At 46.4% G+C, this 26,315-nt stretch overlaps 1 protein-coding gene across 1 annotated transcript in view; it reads left to right on the top strand.

Annotated features, from left to right (window-relative positions):
* The window catches only part of CWH43 (cell wall biogenesis 43 C-terminal homolog), a 433,217-nt gene that overhangs the window by 167,053 nt on the left and 239,849 nt on the right, over positions 1–26,315 (top strand). The window contains exon 6 of the mRNA XM_086962659.1: positions 21,396–21,478. Within this exon, the coding sequence (XP_086818785.1) occupies positions 21,396–21,478 (83 nt within the window). The remainder of the gene's footprint in view (positions 1–21,395; positions 21,479–26,315) is intronic.

Here is a 26,315-nt window from a genome sequence, read left to right as displayed (position 1 = left end):
GTCTGAACTCTAGCCGCTAGGGGCAGTTGCAGCAGACCTCCCCACCTCCAAAGTGGTGCAGTCCTCAGGGAGCTGGATCTTATGGCCCCCTGTGCTAGAAAAAACAGCTCCTAGTCATGGTTTCTAGGCATAGAAGTCCAGGGCTTTCCCCATCTGGTTCTCAGGTGGTCTACGGGGCAAGCCTCGTTGGCCCTTGGGAAGACCTACTGGCCCTGGGGTCAACTGGGCAGAGTCCTTAGTCGTTTCTGGGTACCAGAGGGTTCTTTCTTCTAGTTCTCCATGGCAGTCCTAGGGTCCATCAGCAAAGACCGTAGAAATCACCATGCAAGAGTGAGTTTCCCCCTTGTGCAAGAGTTATACCCTGCTTATGACCTCACACACTACATCACTCATGACATGGTCAGTGGCATCACTGATGACATCTCAAACAACATCACTGATGACATCATCCACAGAACCCCCATATTTTATTTGTGATGTTGCTGTGTGCACCCTAACTGCAAGGTACTTCCTACACCTAGCACAGGCTACAGAACAAGGGCACCAGCTCCCTAAGCATGAAGGTTAAAAAGAGAGAAAGAGATTTGTTGAGAAGAACCCGAAACGGGAAAACTTCATTCTACCATCATCAAGCTTACTCGAGTAGGCCAAGGTTTTCAACATCAAGGTCCTGTTATATTCCATATAGTAGATCTATAAAGTCACGCCGGCAAACCACAGTTTAGTACTTGCCCTGAAATCCTGAAAGTGAATTGCATTAGCCAAGGTAGAACAAATTGCATTTTTATTTTATATTTTTCAACCCTAAAGCCTAAACAGCTATCTCTATCCAGCCTGGGCTCAAACCTGTCACCTAAGTATATGCCTGCTATGAGCCCTGGCTGGTTTCTCATTCACGGGATGTTCAGGTGACACATGTTTCCTCCGATACACACGAGCAGGTCTGGTTGTAATTTCAACTGTACAGCCTGGCTACGTCAAACTGGTAGCAAGAAACCTAAAAGGGAACATTATTCAAAAGTTCAGAACAACACATAATTTTCCTTAATAATAAATGTGAAAGAGAACAAATTGCTTTATAATAAACGTAAAAGAAAGCAACATCTCAGAATTATCGTGGGCTTTTCGAAGCCAGGACCACACGTAAAATCATTTCTCTGGATGTGTGATATGCACAACTGTAGGACCTTTGCCTGAAGCCGAGTGAGTTGAGTGGTGGGGGCGAACCTGCACTAGCAACAAAGTCACACGCCTGGCAGAGAACCAAAGGTGCTAACCCTGTAGCAAGCTGTTACACCAAAATGTCGCTTAAGTGAGCCCAAGAAAATACAAGATTATGGTGTGTATCCTTCGAATAAGGGTAACTATAATACTTATCACCAAATGTATGTCAATCTCCCTTAAAAAAGACGCAACATGGGCACAGAACATGTATCAGCTTGAGGTTTATGGGCCTAAAGCATATTGATGTTTATTGTTATATATGGAAAATTGAAAGAGCAGTCTAAAGACAGTATAATAACTTTCATGAAATCTGTAAACCTTGACGGATGAATCTCAAACTTGCACACATTTTTTGTTTTTTACTTTTACAGCTCAGAAGCCTTGATGTAGATGACTACTTTGCCTATTGAATAGTTCAGATTTGGTGGTAAACACAGATTTTTTTCGAATGGAGTCGGTCAGATTGTTTTGGATTGGGGTGGGGCAGATTGGAGTAGGGCAGGTTGTTTTGAATTGGAGTGAGGCAGATTGTTTTGGATTGGAGTGGGGTAGATTGGAATGTGGAAGATTGTTTTGGATTGGGGTGAAGCAGATTGGAGAGGGGTAGATTGGAGGGGAGCGGATTGGAGTGGGCATATTGTTTTGCATTGGAGTGGGGAAGTTTGGAGTGCTGCCATTTTGTTTTGGATTGGTGTGGGGCAGATTGGAATGGACTGGGGTGGGGCAGATTGGAGTGGTGTTGGTTGGGAGGATTGGAGTGTGGTTTGGTGGAATGTAGTGGATTTGGGGTGAGTGATAGACTGGATTGGTCTGTGGTGGATTGGATTGAGTGGGGTGGATTGGATTGAGTAAATTTGTGTGGGGCGAGGTGGGCTGGAATAGCATGAATTGGAGTGAGGTGGATTGGGGTGTACTGCTTTGCATAATTTTGAAAATTACACATGAGAAAGAAACAATGTTGTTTTTAAGATATATAAAACAAGATAATCATCATCTTTTGAGAACAGCGGTCACGAGCAAAAACAAAACGAAATAGGAGTGCAAAGTGAGAAAAGAAGAATTGGCAAAATGAAAGAAAGTTAACTATAGAAAATAAAACTTTGCAATTTTGCTGGGCAGGTTTTTGCCTGTCACACACCTTTTGTTTGCAGGGCACTGCAAGTAAAAAAGAACAAATTAGTACCACAATCATCTCGGGAGCAGTGGGGGGCACTGATTAAGTTGAATCAATCAGTGCTTGGCCCCTGCTCCACACAAGGGAACAAAAATGATGTTAGGCCTGCAGTGACCAGTTACGAGGCTGTAAAGAACAGTGCCATGCAAGTCAACAAATTGTAAGCAACAGAGAGGGATCCAAGCCCGTTTTGCTAACAAGAGCGTCTTGTAAGCGATACACATGCTCTAGAGTATACTATCATGGGTTCGACCCTAACAAGCGATACATACGCACTAGCGCATGCTATCGTAGGCTCAAACCTAAAACCAAAGCATTATCTAGTCTGACAACCTGTAAGGTAAATAATGGAAGAACAAACTGCTCTGCATAAAATGTGAACATATTGGTATTATGACAGTGAATGCAAGTGGTCCTTCAGTATAAATTCATTGTACGAGTGTACATGAAAAAACACCATAATTCTAACAGAAATAAAATACCTAAAGCAAAGAATGGCAAACTGCACATCCATGCTTACCAGCTCCAAACAGGTTCACTGCCTTGCTACATAAAAAGTTAAATATTCATCAGTGTTTTATTGTAAAAAAAAAAAGGAAGGAGATGATAGGCACATCAGCTTGCCTGCAAAGGCGCCCTGCAAAAAAAGGTCTTAGTTCAGATAAACTACTGCATAACTCTCATATACTTTATTTATAAAAGCCTCCATGTTGCACGCTCAGAGAATCCTCTGTATACTGTACAAACAGTTCAAAACAAGCATTTACAATGCAATGGTCTCTGCATTATTAAAGGTAGAGCTATTGGCATTGCTCATGAAATTTTTTTCTTTTTTTAAAATCATAAATAGCATTGTCATTTACATTGCCAATAGCTTAATCGTTAAATAAATGGCATTGTCATTTACAATGCCAATAGCTTAATCGCTCGCATATGCATGACCTATTGCATTTACACCAACACAGAGCCACACACATACAGAGCCACCCACACAGAGTCATTCACATAGAGCCATCCACACACACAGAGCCACCTACACAGAGCCACCCTCACACAGACAGAGGCACCCGCATATAGAGCCACCTACAAAAAAGCTATCCACACAGAGTCACACACACACAGAGCCACACACACACAGAGCCACACACACACACACAGAGCAACACACACACACACAGAGCCACACACACAGAGCCACACACACACACACACACACACACAGAGCCACACACACACACACACAGAGCCACACACACACACACAGAGCCACACACACACAGAGCCACACAAACAAACAGAGCCACACACACAGACAGAGCCATACACACAGACAGAGCCACACACACAGACAGAGCCACACACACACACAGACAGAGCCACATACACACAGACAGAGCCACACACACACAGCACACAGACAGAGCCACACACACACACAGACAGAGCCAAGTGCTGCAGGTCCCTTCTATACAATATTTCTCGCAAGCGAGAGCGTATGCTGTGCATGTGCAGTTGCGGGCGAGATAACCGCAAACCTTTGCAATATTTTGACCACAATTTTCTGCACTTCCAATGTATGCCTAGAGTTAACGATACAAGAGTAGGCAGCACAGAAAGTGTGGGAAGAGGTCACGAAAACCCCCATTTTATAATATTTTACATAGTAAAATGTTTTCCATGGGAAAGAAATTATAAAGAAAATTGGTGAAACACCACATGGATTGTCCAGAATTATAAAATGTACATTTGCAAATCCCAAATGTTGCACAGAATGTTCGGTACTCCTAGAACATCAGCCAAATTGTCAAACATCTCAGCAAACTGAAGGTTTATGCCCACACAGATTTTATAAACTGCCTACCTCTTGTTATGTACTATTTAGTGTGTAAATTATTACACATCCTTCCACGTCAACACACAGTTGGTTGCCGCCAACCTTACCTTCTAGCTAAGCAGGGTTGCGCTAATAGCTAACATTTACTTCAGAAAAAGGCTAGTTCCCACGAAGGGCTTTAGTAACAACAAAATAAATAAAAGACAGTAGACGCAGCAAACACCTCTGTCATACTTAGCCTATAATTATTTCAAAACTGGCTCATAATGACACTAATAATGAAAACATAATGATGCTAGTCAGTTCTCTCGGATCAAAGCTCAAGTAAGGATATGGCAAATTAACGATGGTGTTTCCAAGGTAACCATTCCAAACTGATATTAGTCCTCTGTTTGGTGTTGCAAAGTCCACATAGCTAGGCTGTCAATTCCCTGCCGCCACCCGACAGATCACAAACCAATCACCAAGAAGTACTACTGGGGTGGCCAATGGCTGTGCTCGGTGATGTAGGGACGGGGAGAGCACGAGAAGGGCAGTGCATTGAGCTGCTGGCCATTCTTGCAGAGCGGGGCGACTGCAGACCCCTTTATGGAGATAATCAAATGTTATCAAATGGCTGCACCTGAAGTGCTCTGATCGGTGAATGGGGCGGGAGGGCCAAGACAAATAGCTAAAGCACACTCACACCATACATTTCTTCACTTGAAGAATGTATATTGCATGTTTAAGAAGAACATACTCTCACAATGGCACTGGAATAAAAGTATGACCCGAAATAAAATCACAGGCCTCTAATCATTCCCATATGAAGAAAGAAAAATTATATCTTAGGGTCGCCTCAGAACCAGGACTAATATTTAGGTAAAAAGCGTGCATTAATTCACTATAAAAAGGATGAATATAGGCAATGTAACCACTTTCCATAACTGAATAAACCAACAATCAACGAGGGGGTAAAGTTATAAAAGCCATGAAATGCATTACATAAAAAAAGAAAAGAGGGCTTACCTGTGGCCATAAAGTACAGCATACATACCAAACAAAGCAATTTGTGCACGCTAGTGCATGAAGACGACACGACCCAGGGTAAACCTGTAAAAATAAAAAAATAAAATGCATGAAGTGAGCAAGAAAGGCAGGACAAATACATAAAAGCATAGAAAAGTATAACGTAAATAAAATACTATATTGTAAGTAGAAGATAGGAAAAAAATAACATTTAATACACTTACCGGGAACTTGCAGCAACCCGACCGACAGTACAATAGCTTCGCCAATGTCTGCAAAGATAGCATTGTCGCAGATTCAACAAAACTAAAAAAAAAACCCAGTTAATAGTATATTCGACACAGGCCAAAACAGTGGTTAACTTTAAAAAAATGTTAAGAGACAAAATGGTGTAAAGTTATAATTTAAAAAAAACGCATTACATAAGAAAGAAAATAAAGAGGGCTTACCTGAGACTCCACTGCATGCACGACGCTGCACGGAACGGCCACGGGCCGGGGGAGACCTGTAAAAGGAACAAAGAAAAGCATTAGACAACAATCAGAGACCAGATGGCTTACCTGAGACCCGCAAACAGCTGCATGCATACCGGGCAAAACACTCCTTGCATGACGCTGCACGGAATGGCCACGGGCCGGGGGAGACCTGTAAAAGGAACAAAAACAAGCATTAGACAACAAACAGAGACAAGATGGCTTACCTGAGACCCGCAAACAGCTGCATGCATACCGGGCAAAACACTCCTTGCACGACGCTGCACGGAACGGCCACGGGCCGGGGGAGACCTGTAAAAGGAACAAAAACAAGCATTAGACAACAAACAGAGACAAGATGGCTTACCTGAGACCCGCAAACAGCTGCATGCATACCGGGCAAAACACTCCTTGCAAGACGCTGCACGAAACGGCCACGGGCCGGGGGAGACTTGTAAAAGGAACAAAAAAAAGCATTAGACAACAAACAGAGACAAGATGGCTTACCTGAGACCCACAAACAGCTGCATGCATACCGGGCAAAACACTCCTTGCACGACGCTGCACGGAACGGCCACGGGCCGGGGGAGACCTGTAAAAGGAACAAAAACAAGCATAAGACAACAAACAGAGACAAGATGGCTTACCTGAGACCCGCAAACAGCTGCATGCATACCGGGCCAAACACTCCTTGCACGACGCTGCACGGAACGGCCACGGGCCGGGGGAGACCTGTAAAAGGAACAAAAACAAGCATTAGACAACAAACAGAGACAAGATGGCTTACCTGAGACCCGCAAACAGCTGCATGCATACCGGGCAAAACACTCCTTGCACGACGCTGCACGGAACGGCCACGGGCCGGGGGAGACCTGTAAAAGGAACAAAAACAAGCATTAGACAACAAACAGAGACGAGATGGCTTACCTGAGACCCGCAAACAGCTGCATGCATACCGGGCAAAACACTCCTTGCACGACGCTGCACGGAACGGCCACGGGCCGGGGGAGACCTGTAAAAGGAACAAAAACAAGCATTAGACAACAAACAGAGACAAGATGGCTTACCTGAGACCCGCAAACAGCTGCATGCAAACCGGGCAAAACACTCCTTGCACGACGCTGCACGGAACGGCCACGGGCCGGGGGAGACCTGTAAAAGGAACAAAAACAAGCATTAGACAACAAACAGAGACAAGATGTCTTACCTGAGACCCGCAAACAGCTGCATGCATACCGGGCAAAACACTCCTTGCATGGCGCTGCACGGAACGGCCACGGGCATGGGGAGACCTGTAAAAGGAACAAAAACAAGAAAAAAAATGGCCGCCGCAAACATCCGAAAATTTTGGATTCGGGGGCGTGTTTTTGGCGTTCTGAGTGACTGGTGACGTCACAGTCGAAAGAACACGCCCCTGAATCCGAAAGAGACGGGGCTTGAGCAGAGTGACGCCCCTCTCATCCAATGGCTGGCCTCCGTTTAGGAAGCCAGCCAATGGAGGAGAGAGGCGGGTTCAAGCCCCCATACTCAAAATCATTAAATCTCCTCCCGGAGACTGCGCAAGGGCAGCCTTCGGTCCTCGACCTAAAAGCGAAACTTATATATTAACAACATTTTTTTTTTTTAAATATAAGTAGGAAAACGATGGCCATTTAATCACACCTCGAGCTATTCTATGAACAAATAATGCACAAAATGCTGCTTTCATACTTAATAAATTAAAGAGGGGCCACAGCTTCCTGTATCTTTAAAGCAGCAAAGAAAAGTGAAAATCTGTCATCTCTACACATACAACCATTCATGCCTCTTTCAAGGAAAAAATCAAGGTGGTATATTCACAGAAAAATATATTGTTCCATATAACTACAACTTTGCGGTTTTAGAACCAACATTTCAGCTTTATGACATCGGTTGGCCCCACGGGGAAATGAAAGAGCTACAATTGACTGAACCGAACTCCCAGCCAAAGCCTTCAAAGGCAACTCACACCCAGTGTGGCACTGCAGGCCCGAGTCACATTGGTCATGGTCAGATTGTTTTAAACCCCCCCCCTAGATTTATTTGGAGTGGTTCAGGGTATTAGAACTAATCACAGCACTTTGACAATCTTATCTGGTCTCTTCCAGATTTATGTAACCTGTGATGCTGAGCGATGCTAGTGGCTGGGTTGGTGGCTGGAAAGAGTGCACTTTTACTTAAGTCAGGGGTAGTGGGCGAGAGTGGTGATGGCCCAATGAAATCATGGAAGAATCTTGTTTGCCTAAGAGCAGTTATTTATAGAGACGTGCAAAGGTTTGTTTATAAGCTGTCTATGGAGAAATAGGGCTTTGTAATGTACGATTTGTCTGACATGTTAATAAAAGAACCTTATTAAAAAAAACTTTAAAATCATGGCACAAAGTAGAGGAAGGATCCGACTTCACTGTCTGTGAAGCAAGGCATTCCTGCAAGGAGCTTGCGTCATAACAGGGTCACAAAAGCATCTCGTGGTCGCCTTGGCTCCAACATTCTGACTGAACTGCCCAATTAAAATGTTTGGTTTTTTAAAAATCCAAATGAATTAATAATAATAATACTTGGAGTTGTAAATGCGGATAATTACCCTGTGAAGGTCTCTAGACGCTGTCCAAAGGCCCAGAATCACAGGATGTTGAGCCGAAGCAGAGACTTGAAACTAGATTCACAGCTTTGAAGTCTGCAGCTCTAGCTGTTATGCCACACCCCCTCCCATAAGAAATATATGACAAGCAGACAATGAAGAGTAATTCCGTTACCGCTGCAAGTCACAAAAATTGAATTTATTATTACACACACTGGCTGACATAGATTAACAGTACAGCCAGATTTTAAACAATCCCTTTGAGAATCCCTTTGAGTCTTATATCAAACTGGATTTGGATACATTCTAATGTGCCCAATGCTGGCTAAGCCTCCACCTAGCCTCTTTTTTCAATAGAAACATTCTGCCAATCAGCTCAGTACTGGGAACCTGTTTGTCTACAAGTTGCAATAACCCGTTTATCGGAACAGCAACGGTCCTGTTCCAAAGAGGTTACGATATTTTGCAACGGCTACAGGGCAGAGATGCCTGGCCTTACAAAAGCCAGTTCAATGAGTGATGCATCTCTTCTGTGGAGTAATTTCTAATGAACCAGCAAAGATAAGAGTCACAGAATGCAAAACCCTAATAAGGAGAAAGGGCTGCATCTCGAGCGTTACAAGCATTAACTCTGTGTAGGAAAATCAAACCCGGAAACAACAACAAAAAGGAAAAAAGCATCGGAGCGGGAGGTGTGGGGAGGTTGGCAGCAACAATGGGAAGGATGGAGCAGAGAAAAGATGCAATAAAAAATGGGTGCCGAAGGTGAACATGCACCCACAGTGTAACACGAGCGAGAAGCAACTAAACAAATAGTCCCCCAAAGGAACACATAAACAACCAAAGCGTAAAGATACAGTACTTGGTCCCTGCTCCCTCCATGGGAGGAAAGAAAGATAAAAAGGGAGGACAAAGAGGAAAGACTGACCACTAGCAAGCAAGGATTTTTAAAGAACAATGAAACAAACAAATGAAAATCAGTAGGTGGGTTGTAAGCCCATAAACTAAATATATGTCTCGAAGCTCGACTTAGTAATGGGGTACTAAAATTGTGTCTGCTGGCTCTCAAATAAGACAGACTCATACCATGGTGCAGACAATCAGTGTGCATTGTCTAGCATACGTTTTGTACAGGTAGCATACCCTTCCAGAACAAATTCCTGTGGCTAGACAAAATCAGAAGGTTCCCATTCTTTGGATCAGGGCATGCTTTAGGGAGGTGCAAACAGTGCGTTTGGATCTGGCTCTGACCTCGGTTTGCGCTGTGTTTCAAAATAGCTTTTGGCTTTGAAAGCACCACTGACAGTTTTCAGACAACAATAAAAATGTCACGATAAGTCAGGTGATTAATTATCCTGCCGGGGAGAGATTGAGTTTTGTCTAGTGACAGTTCTGACTCATCATGTAGTAAGTGCAGAGCGTTAGTGTGCCTGCTGCAAAGAACGTGCAACATGCAGATCACAGAACTGTATTTTATGTGGATCAGAGGAACTGCTTTTGTCACAGAGATCCTTTTGTTACTTGCAGTTCATAAGTTACTATCCTAATATAGCACAGTGGCCTATGAATTGTAATCAAAGAGCTGCATGAAAATTGCAAGGCATAGGGTTGGAATCTTGTATTTTTTCCCAGTCTTTCATTACCCTAATGCTGCTAAAAACTGTTAGTTTAGGAAGAAATACATTCTTATTACTAAAGGCAGCCCCAACCACTGTATTACATTTTACATCCAGAGTTTCTGCTTCTTCAGACCAAACAGTCCTAAAATATATTGCTTACTAGTATGAATAACGTGGGGGCATATTATCAAGGGGGGGCGATAGGAAATTATTGTTGCTTTAGCGGCTGTTTTTGGCTGCTAAACGGCGATAATTCTATCGCCCTATTAGCAAGCTGTCGCTAACAGCACTTAGTGACAGCTTGTAGGCGATAGCGAGCGGTTTGGGGCCCGCTTTGCATGTCAGCGATATTTATCGCTAATGACATGCAAAGTGGGCGTACCCAACCTGTTAGCGACAGAAAGCAGCCGCTAACATCGCTATCGCCTATTACCAACACAGGCGTAGTGATGGAAATATTCGCACTAAGCGCGAATATCTCCAAAAATTAACGCCTGCTCAGACCAGTTCTTAGCCATTATATCCAATGGGAGGTGGATATAATGGCTAAGACCGAGCGATAGTGCGTGAATATCCCTGTATTCTCAGCGATATTCACGGATTTCGCCGCTATTGCCGGAAAATGTATTGCTTTTGAGATAAACGTTGCTAATAGCACGTTATCTCAGCGATAAAATACGGTGATGCGCGGCGATCAATAAATTGCAGATAACCCTACTTTGTGATAAATATCGCTATTTGTTGATAATATGCCCCACAAGTCCTTACACTTGTAATGCTCATCGTTGAATGTAACATTTTCAATAGACTGATTTACATGCGTACGATTCATTGTCTCTGTATAACGTGAGTTTGATGTAAGGTGTTCTGACACCCTACACTGGCATGAGAAGCGCTATAAAACAATTAAAATGCATGTGTGAGAGCAGCTATAGGGTAAGGAGGGGCGCTGTTTTAGGGTGGTAGTGAGGGAATTCATAGAGAAGAAGGTCATTGGGGATGCCAAAAGAGACTGGCGCACTTGGCGCCACCAGCGCTAAAGCCGCCCTAGCATTTGAAGTGCAGCATGCACTGCAGCACCCATCTTTTTTTGGAGAAATTAACACATTTCCCCTTGTTTTTGTCCGCTTCAAGGAGGTGACGCCTGTAGGAGAGTAGGGTCTGCAATCCTATGATCACCCAGATTTTTAGCTTTTGTTTCACTGGTTTATGACTTTCTCTGGCTGTGGGCCTGCTAATCAGACCCACAGCCTGGCTGTTCTCTTTCTAAAATTACGATATGTACCCTAGGTGCATTTACCAATTGGTACTGGGCCACCTTATCAGCCCCTGTAACTCAGGGCATAGGTGTACCCAGGGCCGCCATGGGCTGCAGCATGTATTATGCCACCCCTGGCTGGCCTCGTAAATTTGACACAACTGGCTGCACGACAGCTGGGGCGAAGACGTGTAACCACCCTTCGCTTTAGGTATAGTAGCTCTATATCTAACCATACAATGGACACCCGAGTTCCTATCAGTCACTCCTATGGCAGGCCTTAACAATCCTGAAGGCAGAGTGCGTGGGCTCGTGTGAGCTAGGTTCAGGCCCGAGCCGAGCCCGGCTGCAGCTTGCGGAATCAAGACCCAATAGCTGTTCCATGATAACGCGTACCATATCGGTAACTTCGGTATCGCGTTATCAAAACATGTCGAGTAAGGTGTCATACGAATCGGGGTGCTGCCCTCTCACCAATTCTGGCGATGAGGTTAGCATCCCACCCTTCTAGAGGGACACGACATGTACGTAACTGTGAACCCCGGTTAAAGTCAACTGAAGCCTCAGCTCCACAAAATGGATGCTGCCACCACAGACACAAGTCTGACCTCCTGCTGCTGGGAGTCCTTCCAGCGAGGAGCACTTGGACAAAGGGTTTCCTGTCGAGGGCGCTGTTCGCACCGTCCCAGACAGGGTTTGTGTATTCTGGGTAGGTAGGGCTTTGGCGAGAAGGTGACTGCGGAGTGGCACCCCGGTGCTCACTACGCATCTGCCGGTTAGAACCAGTTCCAGGGGCGACAGCCCTGGCCTGGGGAAAGCCCGGCAGGGGAGAGGGGCGTAACTACCCCCCTTCCTGGTCCCACCCTTAGGGCAGGACCTAGTCATGTACCCACCCCTTTCTTTAGGATAAAGACCGGAGCGGGGACCCTTCCAAATTAGATCATCTTTGAATCAAGAATACTTTCTACGAAAGGACTTCAAGACTCTTCTCAAGATTTCTCCCTTGTGGCTAAGGAGTAGTCACCCTGCATCAGCGGGCACCAACTAAGAACTCTGCGGTTTGCTGCAAGTCCTTCCTCAAGGATCCGACGGCCCAGCTCGACGAGAACCGGCTTCCCTGGCACCTCTGACCTCTACCCACGTCATCAGCTCAGCTGTGATCTGTGGGTGCGACGAGACCTCGAGGGACCGGCCATCATCAGAACCTGCACGCTCTTAAAAACCAGCACGACCATCGAGGTAACTCTCTGGTGAGTGCTCTGGGGTCCGAGAAGCCCCGACCCTGAGCCGCTCTAGCACCGAAGTGCAGTCTCCCAGCATCTCCACGATCTGCGTGGGGCCCTTCTGCTCGCTGCTCAGCACGTTGTCTGGTCACTCGCCGCTGGCTTGTGCCCTTCTGTGACGACATCCGAGAATCATCACTGCTGGTCTGGTTGCTCCAGACTGGCCCTTGCTTCCATCTTTGCGAGAAGCACCCCGGACCCTCCTGGTCCACTCAAGACGCCATCTTAGGCCCACCCCGTGGCCCTGAGATCTGCCAAGGCTTGTTGCCCCATCCTGGGCCCAGCGACGCCGACAGCATCATCCTTCGTGGGACAGCTCGCACCTCCACCGTGGTCGCCGACAACGCCTCCTGGTCCGTGAGACTGCAGAGCCTAGCGTCGCCCACTCACCTAGTCGAGGTGACGGCCAACAGGTGCCTTCCTGGTACCCTCTGACTACTGGCTAGTAGTACGAACTTGGTCCCCTCTGCTTTCAGGTTTCATCAATCTCCGATCCAGGCTTGGATCTCTACGAACTATTCAGCACTGGTCGCCGGCCAGCAACTCCTTTCTTCCGGCTCCTGGCTCGTCAGCGAAGACCCCGACGCCTGTAAGACTTGTGCAGCCGCAGCCCTCGTGGCTAGGTAACTCGGCATTTCGGTGCCTGCATAGCCTCCTTACTCTAGGGTCCCGAGTCCCTCGCTTCCGACTTGCCTTATCGGGTCCGCCCGAGACCTTAACCTTTCCGTGTCCTCGGACACTTGTTTTAATTGTGCACTTGAAGTATTTGCTAAAGAGATTTGGTTTGTGCTTAGTACCCTGTCCTCATAAAGAGTACAGGGCTGTTGTGATTCTTAATAAATATCCTGTTTATTTTCATAACACTTGTGTGGTGTCCTTTCACTGGGTGTTCAAGGGGTACATGTGTGGTAAACAGCTGGCTTAACACGCCCTCTCGAGTCTTTAGCCTTAGACTGCTCGTATCCACGCTACTAGGATAGCTGGTCTATAGGTTGACTTACAACCAAACACCATAAGGGTCGTTGGAACGATACATAGCGGTCGCTAGAATAGCGAACGTTGCATATCGGGCCAACTTCTCACATTGGTGAGCAGCGGTTGGGATTTGAGCTTGCTGTTGTTTTACCACACGTATCCTAAGAATATCTTGTTGAAAGATCGCATAAGTACTGTTAGTACATATAACTAAAGCTTAGAATACTCTGAGTTCTACTGAACCAGCTGTTGTAGCTCCTCAAGGCTTAGCACACCTTGGCTGCAACTCTTAGCAAGGGAACAGTAGGGAAACACATAGTGTAGGTAGGTGCATCACTTACACCACACTAGAAGCAGTATGTCGGACAAAGGAGGAAACTCTGAGTCTCCCCTTGTGTCAGTTGACCCTCCACAGGTCATCCCTTCAAGATATACTGCGCTTAACTTCCATGAGTTACGACAAGTATGTACCTCTAGGAAGATTAAGCAAGGGGCTAACCCCACCACCTCCTTTCTGATTGGTCTCCTCGAGACTTATGATGCCAGAAAGGCTGAGAAGCTTCTTAGCCATTCTAATCCAGAAGGAGACATGCCTCCCCTCGAGGGAACCGAGACGATCCTGACCTCATCCACCTCGCAACTGAGAACGAAGATGGGGAGGAAGATGAGGATGAGGATCTCTCTGGGGATGAGGCAGATAAGGGACAGGTAGAAGTCGTCAGACTTAGCAGGTCCAACTTAAGCAAACATGATAGCGGTACTGGGGGACCCCTGGGGCCACTATCAGGTCAGCTTAACATTGGGAACGGACGAGCCAGATCTCTGTCAAGAGGCTCTGGCAGATCCCTTCAAACCAATGGCTCTCACAACTCGTCTCAGAGAGGGATGACGTCCCCTCAGAGGAGAGTGTACGAAGCTAAGGAAAGGGCAGCTAATCTAAGGATCGAAAGGGAAGAACTTGCCCTGGCCAAAGAGAGGCTTGCCTTTGCAAGAGAGCAACAGTTAAGTGGGGTAGTCCCCACTGGTGGCAGCAATGTACCTAGCAATAGGGAAAAGAGTTTCGATACGAAACACCTTGGGAAGATAGTGCCCCCCTTTAAACAAGGGGACGACATCCACAAATGGATTACGGCTTTGGAGAGGGCCTGCACTGTGCAGGGCGTTCCCCAGAGTCAGTGGGCAGCTATCTTGTGGCTCTCCTTTGAAGGAAAAGGAAGAGACAAGCTCCTCACCACAAGGGTGGAGGATGCGAACGATTACCAAGTCTTGAAAAATACACTCGTTGAAGGGTTCGGCCTAACCACTGAGCAGTACAGGGTGCTGTTCAGGGATACCCAGAAAACGCAGTCTCAAGATTGGTCTGATTTTGTCGATTGTGCCACTAAGGCTTTTGAGGGCTGGTTGCTGGGCAGTAAGGTTACTGATTACGAAGGATTGTATAATTTGATGATGAGAGAACAAATTTTAAACAATTGTCAGAACCAGTTGTTGCATCAGCATCTTGTCGACTCGGATCTGACCTCTCCCCAAGAATTGGGAAAGAAGGCAGACAGATGGGTTCGTACGAGAGTTAAACAGAACCAGGGCCAGAATCAAGGTGGTCAGAAGAAAGCAGACCAGAAGGGTAAAGATTCTAAGGGGGAACAAAATGACCAGAAGTCTTCGACAGGTCCCCAACAACCCAAAGAGGGTGGGGGTCAGGCTCCCCAAAAGAAGAAAGAAGGCCAATCCAAAAGATGGTGCCAGTACTGTAAAAGTAAATCTCACTGGTTTAGTGAGTGCACCAAGAAAGGAGGAGGGCAGACTCCTGCCACTGCAGCCCCTAAGGCACCTGTGCCCCCTAGTACAGTCAGCAGTGGTAGTGCGCCTCCCAAGGGTTTAGTAGGGTTAACCCTGGGTTCTGAGGGGCGTGACAACTTAGTTGGCACACTCACTCAGGCTGTCCTTGTCAGTACAGGGGACGTGGACGTGTCCCCTGACGTAAGCCCCAATTCTTTGGGCAAATACCGACAGACGCCTTTCATAAATGGAAAGATGGCTCAGGCCTATAGGGACACTTGTGCCAGCGTCACCATGGTGACGCCTAACTTTGTGGACCCTGGACAGATCATGCCAGGTACAGAATTCCTGGTGACCAATGCAAGCAATGTCACTACCAATCACAGTATGGCAATTGTAGCTTTCTCCTGGGGAGGGGTAACTGGCCAAAAGAAGGTTGTAGTTAGTCCAGACCTCCCAGTGGATTGTTTGTTGGGCAATGATTTGGAGTCGTCACAATGGTCAGAAGTGGAGCACCGGACTCACATGGAAATGTTAGGGTTGCCAGCACATGTGTTCGCTGTGACTAGGTCACAGGTCAGGAAATGCCCCACTGAACAGGTGCTGGATCCTGGAACAACGGACCAGACACCTCCCAAGAAAAAGAGCAGTAGGGTTAAGGCTGCGCCTTCCCCCTTGCCCCAGGTCGAGGATCAAGTCTCAGAGGAGGCTGACCTACAGGAATTGCGGGAAACTGAGCCTAGGGAATTCGAACTTGATCAAGTTGAATTCTTGGGTTCAGGGGGACCCTCAAGGGAAGACCTGGGGAAGGACCAGTTAGACTGCCCTTCTCTTGAACCCCTCAGACAGCAGGCTGCTGCTGAGGCTGCTGGGAACGCCACAGGTACCCACAAGGTATACTGGGAAGATGGACTCCTGTACACTGAGTCAAGAGACCCCAAGCCTGGCATGACCAGGAGGCTGGTTGTACCCTTGTCTCAGCGTGGTTTCCTACTTACCTTGGCCCACGAGATTCCCTTAGCAGGTCACTTGGGCCAGACGAAAACGTGGGACAGGCTCGTCTCACACTTTCACTGGCCTCACATGAACGAAGATACCAAGGAGTTTTGCCGCTCCTGTGTCACTTGCCAAGCCAGTGGTAAGTCAGGTGGCACGACAAAGGCCCCCCTTATACCACTGCCTGTGGTGGGGGTACCCTTTGAACGGGTGGGGATCGACATTGTCGGTCCCATGGAACCACCAACAGCATCAGGGCACAAGTTTATACTGGTGGTAGTGGATCATGCCACCAGGTATCCTGAAGCTATTCCCCTTAGGACCACTACAGCCCCTGTTGTGGCAAGAGCCCTAGTTGGAGTGTTCTCCAGAGTGGGCTTCCCTAAAGAGGTCGTCTCCGACAGAGGTGCAAACTTTATGTCGAGCTACTTAACTGCTATGTGGAAGGAATGTGGTGTTAACTACAAGTTCACTACACCCTATCACCCACAGTGCAATGGGCTTGTTGAGAGATTCAACAGGACCCTAAAAGGGATGATTCATGGACTACCGGAAAAGCTTCGGCGTAGATGGGACGTCCTGATCCCCTGCCTCTTGTTCGCCTACAGAGAAGTCCCACAGAAGGGGGTTGGCTACAGCCCTTTTGAACTTTTGTACGGGCATCCTGTAAGGGGACCCCTGTGTTTGGTGAAGGAAGGATGGGAGAGACCTCTCAAAAAGCCTGCAACCAACATAGTGGACTATGTGCTTGGCCTCCGCTCGCGGATGGCTGAATACATGGAAAAGGCATCTGAAAACCTTAAGGCCAGCCAAGAACTCCAAAAAGCTTGGCATGACCAAAAGGCTGTCTTGACTGTTTACCAGCCCGGACAGAAGGTGTGGGTGTTGGAGCCAGTGGCCCCAGCAGCACTCAAGGACAAATGGTCCGGGCCCTACACCATCCTGGAGAAAAAGGGAGAGGTCACCTACCTGGTCGACCTGGGAACTCCCCGGAGCCCCCACAGGGTGCTCCATGTCAACAGGCTAAAAGCATATGTCGACAGGAAGGACATGAGTTTGCTCATGGCCCTAGATGCGGGACAGGAGGAGGAGAGTGACCCTCTCCCCGACCTGCTCACTCAGAATCCTGACGATGGATCGGTAGATGGTGTTGTCTTTTGTGGCAGCCTCTCCGAACATCAACAGAGCGACTGTAAACAGGTTCTTCAGTCGTTCAGACATATGTTTTCTCTAACACCCAGCCAGACCGATTGGTGTACCCATGAGGTTGACACTGGTGACAGCTTGCCCGTGAAGAGTAAAATCTACCGGCAGCCTGATCACGTTAGAGACTGCATCAAGAGTGAAGTGCAGAAAATGTTGGAGCTGGGAGTCATTGAACCCTCGGATAGCCCTTGGGCTAGTCCCGTAGTTCTAGTGCCGAAACCTCACACCCAGGGTGGTAAGAGAGAGATGAGGTTTTGCGTAGACTACAGGGGTCTCAATGCAGTCACTAAGACTGACGCCCACCCAATACCAAGGGCAGACGAGCTTATCGATAGATTGGCTTCGGCCAACTACCTAAGTACGTTTGACCTGACAGCTGGGTATTGGCAAATCAGGTTAGCTGAGGACGCCAAGCCTAAAACCGCATTTTCAACCCCTGGTGGGCATTATCAGTTCGTGGTGATGCCCTTTGGTCTGAAAAATGCACCTGCCACCTTCCAACGGTTGGTGAATCAAGTCCTTACTGGGCTGGATGACTTCTGCGCGGCGTATCTTGACGATATCGCTGTCTTTAGCTCCACCTGGGAGGATCACCTGGTCCACCTGCGGAAGACGTTAGAGGCACTGCAAGCAGCAGGTCTCACTATCAAGGCCACCAAGTGCCAGATAGGGCAGACACAGGTTGTATACCTGGGCCACCTTGTAGGTGGAGGCCAGGTTCAGCCACTGGAGAGCAAAATACAGTCAATCAGGGACTGGGCTCCTCCAACCACCCAGACTCAGGTTCGAGCTTTCTTGGGCCTGACTGGTTACTATAGGAAGTTTGTCAGGAACTATGGTTCCATCGTGACACCATTAAACGAACTGACAAGTAAGAAAATGCCAAAAAAGGTTCAGTGGACAGCGAGCTGTCAAAAAGCATTCGATGACCTAAAGCAGGCCATGTGCACGGCACCTATCCTCAAGAGTCCGGACTACTCCAAACCATTCATTGTCCAAACAGATGCTTCTGAGTTGGGTGTGGGAGCTGTTCTTTCTCAACTGAATTTTGATGGTCAAGACCAGCCCATTGCTTTTATAAGTAGAAGGCTGACCCCTAGAGAAAAGAATTGGTCAGCTATTGAGAGGGAGGCCTTTGCTGTGGTTTGGGCCCTGAAGAAGCTGAGGCCATACTTGTTTGGCACTCACTTCAAGATTCAGACCGACCATAAGCCCCTCTTGTGGCTAAATCAGATGAAGGGTGAAAACCCCAAACTGCTTAGGTGGTCCATTTCCCTACAGGGGATGGACTTTACAGTGGAACACAGACCTGGTACTGATCATGGCAATGCCGATGGGCTCTCCAGATATTTCCACTTAGAACAAGAAGACTCACCTGGTCAAGGTTAGCTTAGTGTTCCGACGTTTGGGGGGGGGTCATGTAGGAGAGTAGGGTCTGCAATCCTATGATCACCCAGATTTTTTGCTTTTGTTTCACTGGTTTACGACTTTCTCTGGCTGTGGGCCTGCTAATCAGACCCACAGCCTGGCTGTTCTCTTTCTAAAATTACGATATGTACCCTAGGTGCATTTACCAATTGGTACTGGGCCACCTTATCAGACCCTGTAACTCAGGGCATAGGTGTACCCAGGGCCGCCATGGGCTGCAGCATGTATTATGCCACCCCTGGCTGGCCTCGTAAATTTGACACAACTGGCTGCACGACAGCTGGGGCGAAGACGTGTAACCACCCTTCGCTTTAGGTATAGTAGCTCTATATCTAACCATACAATGGACACCCGAGTTCCTATCAGTCACTCCTATGGCAGGCCTTAACAATCCTGAAGGCAGAGTGCGGGGGCTCGTGTGAGCTAGGTTCAGGCCCGAGCCGAGCCCGGCTGCAGCTTGCGGAATCAAGACCCAATAGCTGTTCCATGATAACGCGTACCATATCGGTAACTCCGGTATCGCGTTATCAAAACATGTCGAGTAAGGTGTCATACGAATCGGGGTGCTGCCCTCTCACCAATTCTGGCGATGAGGTTAGCATCCCACCCTTCTAGAGGGACACGACATGTACGTAACTGTGAACCCTGGTTAAAGTCAACTGAAGCCTCAGCTCCACAAAATGGATGCTGCCACCACAGACACAAGTCTGACCTCCTGCTGCTGGGAGTCCTTCCAGCGAGGAGCACTTGGACAAAGGGTTTCCTGTCGAGGGCGCTGTTCGCACCGTCCCAGACAGGGTTTGTGTATTCTGGGTAGGTAGGGCTTTGGCGAGAAGGTGACTGCGGAGTGGCACCCCGGTGCTCACTACGCATCTGCCGGTTAGAACCAGTTCCAGGGGCGACAGCCCTGGCCTGGGGAAAGCCCGGCAGGGGAGAGGGGCGTAACTACCCCCCTTCCTGGTCCCACCCTTAGGGCAGGACCTAGTCATGTACCCACCCCTTTCTTTAGGATAAAGACCGGAGCGGGGACCCTTCCAAATTAGATCATCTTTGAATCAAGAATACTTTCTACGAAAGGACTTCAAGACTCTTCTCAAGATTTCTCCCTTGTGGCTAAGGAGTAGTCACCCTGCATCAGCGGGCACCAACTAAGAACTCTGCGGTTTGCTGCAAGTCCTTCCTCAAGGATCCGACGGCCCAGCTCGACGAGAACCGGCTTCCCTGGCACCTCTGACCTCTACCCACGTCATCAGCTCAGCTGTGATCTGTGGGTGCGACGAGACCTCGAGGGACCGGCCATCATCAGAACCTGCACGCTCTTAAAAACCAGCACGACCATCGAGGTAACTCTCTGGTGAGTGCTCTGGGGTCCGAGAAGCCCCGACCCTGAGCCGCTCTAGCACCGAAGTGCAGTCTCCCAGCATCTCCACGATCTGCGTGGGGCCCTTCTGCTCGCTGCTCAGCACGTTGTCTGGTCACTCGCCGCTGGCTTGTGCCCTTCTGTGACGACATCCGAGAATCATCACTGCTGGTCTGGTTGCTCCAGACTGGCCCTTGCTTCCATCTTTGCGAGAAGCACCCCGGACCCTCCTGGTCCACTCAAGACGCCATCTTAGGCCCACCCCGTGGCCCTGAGATCTGCCAAGGCTTGTTGCCCCATCCTGGGCCCAGCGACGCCGACAGCATCATCCTTCGTGGGACAGCTCGCACCTCCACCGTGGTCGCCGACAACGCCTCCTGGTCCGTGAGACTGCAGAGCCTAGCGTCGCCCACTCACCTAGTCGAGGTGACGGCCAACAGGTGCCTTCCTGGTACCCTCTGACTACTGGCTAGTAGTACGAACTTGGTCCCCTCTGCTTTCAGGTTTCATCAATCTCCGATCCAGGCTTGGATCTCTACGAACTATTCAGCACTGGTCGCCGGCCAGCAACTCCTTTCTTCCGGCTCCTGGCTCGTCAGCGAAGACCCCGACGCCTGTAAGACTTGTGCAGCCGCAGCCCTCGTGGCTAGGTAACTCGGCATTTCGGTGCCTGCATAGCCTCCTTACTCTAGGGTCCCGAGTCCCTCGCTTCCGACTTGCCTTATCGGGTCCGCCCGAGACCTTAACCTTTCCGTGTCCTCGGACACTTGTTTTAATTGTGCACTTGAAGTATTTGCTAAAGAGATTTGGTTTGTGCTTAGTACCCTGTCCTCATAAAGAGTACAGGGCTGTTGTGATTCTTAATAAATATCCTGTTTATTTTCATAACACTTGTGTGGTGTCCTTTCACTGGGTGTTCAAGGGGTACATGTGTGGTAAACAGCTGGCTTAACACGCCCTCTCGAGTCTTTAGCCTTAGACTGCTCGTATCCACGCTACTAGGATAGCTGGTCTATAGGTTGACTTACAACCAAACACCATAAGGGTCGTTGGAACGATACATAGCGGTCGCTAGAATAGCGAACGTTGCATATCGGGCCAACTTCTCACAACGCCTGAGGTACAAAAGTATGAATTCACTCCTGCCTCAAAATTCACCAAAAATGTGTTTTCTTTTAGAGGTGCGATTTTGCTGGGACTGGCTCATGGAGTGTTTCTATCTTTTTGGACTGTTGCCTCTCGTGTCTGGTGGTTTCTTATTGGTAAGATTTCCATATTTATGAAAATGTAACTAATTTGTATTTGTATTACTGCTATATAGTACATATAATAAGTGATAAATGGTTCGTCTCATTGCCTGTAAAGAAGAGATGTAATTTCAGAAAAGGAGACAAAGATCTAAAATGATCAGGTTGTTGGCAGAACGAATCAAGACATCTGCAGTAACTCTCGCTAAGTCTCTGTTATTTATTATATACAGGCATATAGAATTTTTGTATTTATGCCCCCACCGGGGAGGCCCAGTTTATTCTCGAAACGGAAATGAGGCGGCTAGAAGTGGACATACGGGTGGGAAGATTTTAAAAAAATGTTTTTCTGAATTGACCCTAGAATTCTGCCCCTGATTTATTAGATTCCAATCAAGTAGCCTTGAGATTTTCTCCTATCCATCCACATCCACACTGGAATATTGTATTTACCCCCTTCCTTTGCTTCCATCCTAGTTTTCAAGTGTGTTGATTTTCATCACTTCTCTGTCTACAGACACTAAAATGTTAATGTAAAGCGCTCTCATTGTACGTTCTTAAACATAAAAATCCTGGTTACATGAAGATCCTAATGCATTTTGGGGAGAGGTGTGGCGCAGCGACCAGAGGAGCTGACTCCGGAACGCAGGAATAATGGTTTCATCCCTGGCGTCAGCCCAGCTCAGCATCATGTAACTTTGGGCAATGGATCACTGAATCTCCACGAGGGCCCCCAGCTCCTTGAACCTTATGTTCACGCTTTACAAACTATAGATTATTATTTTGTGTTCTTGCTTTGGCAGTGTAGTTTACTTTTTATTGCGGTATTGCTATCTCTTCCTATCAGATCAATGATACTCTTGCTCCTCACAACATAAACATCTTTCAGCCACACGCCTCTGCTCTTCGCCTCATAGTCATTTTCCAGCTGCTCCCTTAGGCTCAGTAAAATTCCTTATAACAATCGTCAAATTGTCTCATACCATGACCTTTTAACTCATTCTAGTTCCTTTTATCCCATAAAACATTGATGTGCATTCTGTTTGTTTTCTTTATTCCTCTTACTGACTTTCAGGCTTTCAATTCCCAGATCTCAGCCATACGTTTGACATGTTCCCCTTTTTGCTTCCTTATATTAGAACCTCTCCCCACACCTAATTAGTTCTCCTCATTGTTCCTGTTACCTGTGCAAACCAGGAAACCCTTCTGATCTTAATGGGACCGCCCTCATAATGAAATTTGAGTGAATAGTGGAAAAATATGTATATTTAGAACCCTCATTTTGACATGCTTTGGAGTTCTCTTTGATAAGAGAATTTCGTAAACAAAATATAAACAAGAGGGCCTCAGGTGTAATAACTGACAACTCTATTCAGTCAAAGGCCAAAGATGAGAGCAGTTCCAAATTCTTGACCTGAATGGACTATTCACCAATGTCTCACAGCAACAGTTGAACGAAGAAGAGAGAGAACCACGGATGGAGCAAAGAGGTATTAGACATATTGTGCCTTATTGGGTTGGGGTGGAACCCTGTACCCTAATACTCAGGACTGCACCTCAATCATCGGGACACCCCAAATATCAAAATATCACCATTTACCTCATGAGGGATGTACGTTGTTACAACGCATGCTTTTACCACGCATGCCTTTACAACGCAGGTTTTTCAACGCAAGTCGTTACAACGACTTGCGTTGGGGGTTGCTGGATAGTGAATAGTTTAATTTACTATTCCAACTCCAGTCCCCGTGGATAGTAGGGAAGGTGTTGGATAGTAAATTAAACTATTACCTATCCTAGTGCGCCCCCAGTGCAAGTCGTTGTGATGACTTGCGTTGCAAAACCTGCGTTGTAAAGGTACTGCGTGGTAAAAGTTGCGTCGTAAAGGATGTTTCCCCCTCATGAGGGTACACTTCTGGGTTTATCTAGCGTAAGAGAACACCCCACCCAAAATCAGTTTAGTAGAGAAACATAATAAATCATTAACACAACTCAATCTCAATAGCTGAGTTCTAGAACATGGAAAAGTTAAAGAGTTGTATTTCAAAATCCCAAAATCAAACGGTACAGAATAAATGCCAAGAAGGCTCAGAATTGCAGAGTTTTACAGAATAATCAAAAGTCAATAAATCATTTTAAATCTCAAATGAGCAGCAAAATCATAATTAATCGGCCGGCATTCTTTGCAGAAAGAGAAACGTCTCTCAAGATATACCTGTCAGAATCACAAGGAAAGCAGACAGCATCTAGTAAAAAAGTAAAAAAGCCTCTGGCTCACCCCCAAAACAAGGATTCTTATACATTATTCTTGCCTATGAAATTAACTAACGGCACAGATTCTGCATGGCACGTTCTAAAAGCATCCATTATTGAATAAATGAGGGGTTTCCAAGTCACAGTAAACTTGAAGCAGATCAGCAACACATTGTCATAGGAAGTTCAGCTGAATTCTAACATTTCTAAACAATTAGCTTTACACCAGTATAAAGTGCTAACCCAGAAAGTTAATTTACAAAATTTACAATACATGCAAGTTTTGGAAAAACACTGTATGATATCATTCTGTTTCTTGTTGTGCAAAGCCTGTGATGAGAAAAGAAACGCAGAAGGACTTGATGAAAGGGGTGAATTTAGGAGCCAAGATATAGAGAGAGAACCTGCATCCATTTTACCACTATGAAATCTTTCACTAAAATGTGGCCTAATCAAAACATGCTAATAAACACTCTTCTAATTCATATATTAAACTTGTTTAAACTGCCTACATATAATTTCATTGTTTACGTCTAGAATTTGTCAAATAAATCATTAATAAATGTTATATACAACGTGAACAATATAAACCCCAAAATAATTCCCACAAATAGGAAATGCTTTGTTAAAAAGCTGAGCTTATTAGGGTAAAGAAAGGAGAGGTCAACTCCTGCTCAGCAGCACTCTGGGAAGGTTCAGCTGCAGCTTCACCTCTGGGTACCTTTTTAGGTCTCGCTGAGCAAACGCATGCGTTGCACTGCGAGACATTTACTTAGTGGCTTTGCAAAGTGCTACCACAATCTTTTCCTGGTCTCAAGCTTGCGTTCATGAGCACGTGCACGCGCGCAGCCGCCATGTGGCTTTCATGGCTCATTAAGCCTTGCTCTCCCAAGCACCTCGCTCTGCCCCTCACCCACCAAAGAGTGCGTCCCTGCGCCGGGACGCTTAGCACTGCTTTTAAGCTTTTCGCCTTTAAACATTGTAGGCAGAAAACGGGTTTTATTTTCAAGGCTCTTAGGCATGAAGATGTATACTTCTCACTGGATAACTCGCTAACAGAGCAGAGGCTGCGTAGATGTCTCTCAATTTCACTCTCTATTTTGTTTTTTAATAAAAAAATTCTAATTTTCCTTTCTTCTTTGTTTTTTCCCATTCCCACCACCCTTTTACATTGAACTGCTTTCAATCCAACAGAAAGCTTCTACCAGGGCTGTAATTATTGCGTTCAGGGGCCTTACATCTCATCACATGCTGGGCATCATAATAAGCCGGTGTTAAACACAGCCTACTCCCCCGTAATGAATTTTTTTTTAAACAGTTTTGTACCTATTTTGCAATGTACTGTGCAAAACTGTTCCATTTTACTTAAATTAGGTCCGCAATATTAACACAAGCAAAAAGCCCAAATTAAGGTGGGGTCTGCCGGGATGCTTAACACTCTCTTTAAACTTTTTTTCTAGAAACATTGTAGACAGGTTTGTTTGGCCTCCTTTTCTATTTTAAAAATTACAAATGGCTAATTAGGTTTATAAATATACCAGGCATCCTGCCTTTAAAATTACCTTATGCAAGCCCGCTCGTTTACAGTTCCTGCAGGCATACTTAGCACACTTCCCCCATTTGAAATAAACTTCATTTCACTTAAAGCCACACTTTACCACTAATGTAATCACTGCCTCAGGCGCTCATACTAACATAAATTAACAAGTCATTGTCACAAAGCTTCACAGGGACCAGATCAGTGACACCGAATAAACAGCAGGCAGCCACAACACATCTCCCCAACTACTCCTTTCCTACCATTTTTTTCTACCGTCCGTTATTTTTCCCTCATACGCTTCCTTACAATATCTGATATGATATCTTTCCACACAATTTAAAGCACTTTTTATAACAATCTTAAGCTAGCGGTAAACACTGGCTATTTTTCCGTAATTCGATTTTGGTTACCAGTTTTATGCCATTTTGCAGTGTATTAGTCCAATCTGTTGGGTTGTATTAGGGACGTAATATTACTACATGTAAGGAGCTTAATTTAGGGGGGTCTGTGCCGGGACGCTCAGCACGGCTTTTAAGCGTTTCTCCTTTAAACATTGTTGGCAGAAAAGGGGTTTTATTTTCAAGGTGCGCAGGCAAGAAGATGTATACTTCTCACTTGATAACTCGCTAACAGAGCAGAGGATGCGTAGATGTCTCTCAATATCACTCTCTATTTTGTTTTTTAATAAAAAAAATCTAAAATTTTCCTTTCTTCTTTGTTTTTTCCCATTCCCACCACCCTTTTACATGGAACTGCTTTCAATCCCACAGAAAGCTTCCTACCAGGGCTGTAATTATTGCGTTCAAGTGCCTTACTTCTCATAACATGCTGGGGCATCATAATAAGCCGGTGTTAAACTCTGCCTACTCCCCCGTAATTAAATTCTTTTTAAACAGTTATGTACTTATTTTGCAATGTGCTGTGCAAAACTGTTCCGTTTTACTTAAATTAGGTCCGTAATATTAACACAGTCAAAAAGCCCAAATTAAGGCAGGGTCTGCAGGGATGCTTAACACTCTCTTAAAACTTTTTTCTAGAAACATTATAGACCGGTTTATT

Source organism: Lissotriton vulgaris, chromosome 3_1 (genome assembly GCF_964263255.1).
Source record: "Lissotriton vulgaris chromosome 3_1, aLisVul1.2, whole genome shotgun sequence".
NCBI classification, from domain to species: Eukaryota; Metazoa; Chordata; class Amphibia; order Caudata; family Salamandridae; genus Lissotriton; species Lissotriton vulgaris.
The sequence above is the reverse complement of the archived record's forward strand: the minus strand, read 5'-3'. Positions and strand labels throughout refer to the sequence as shown.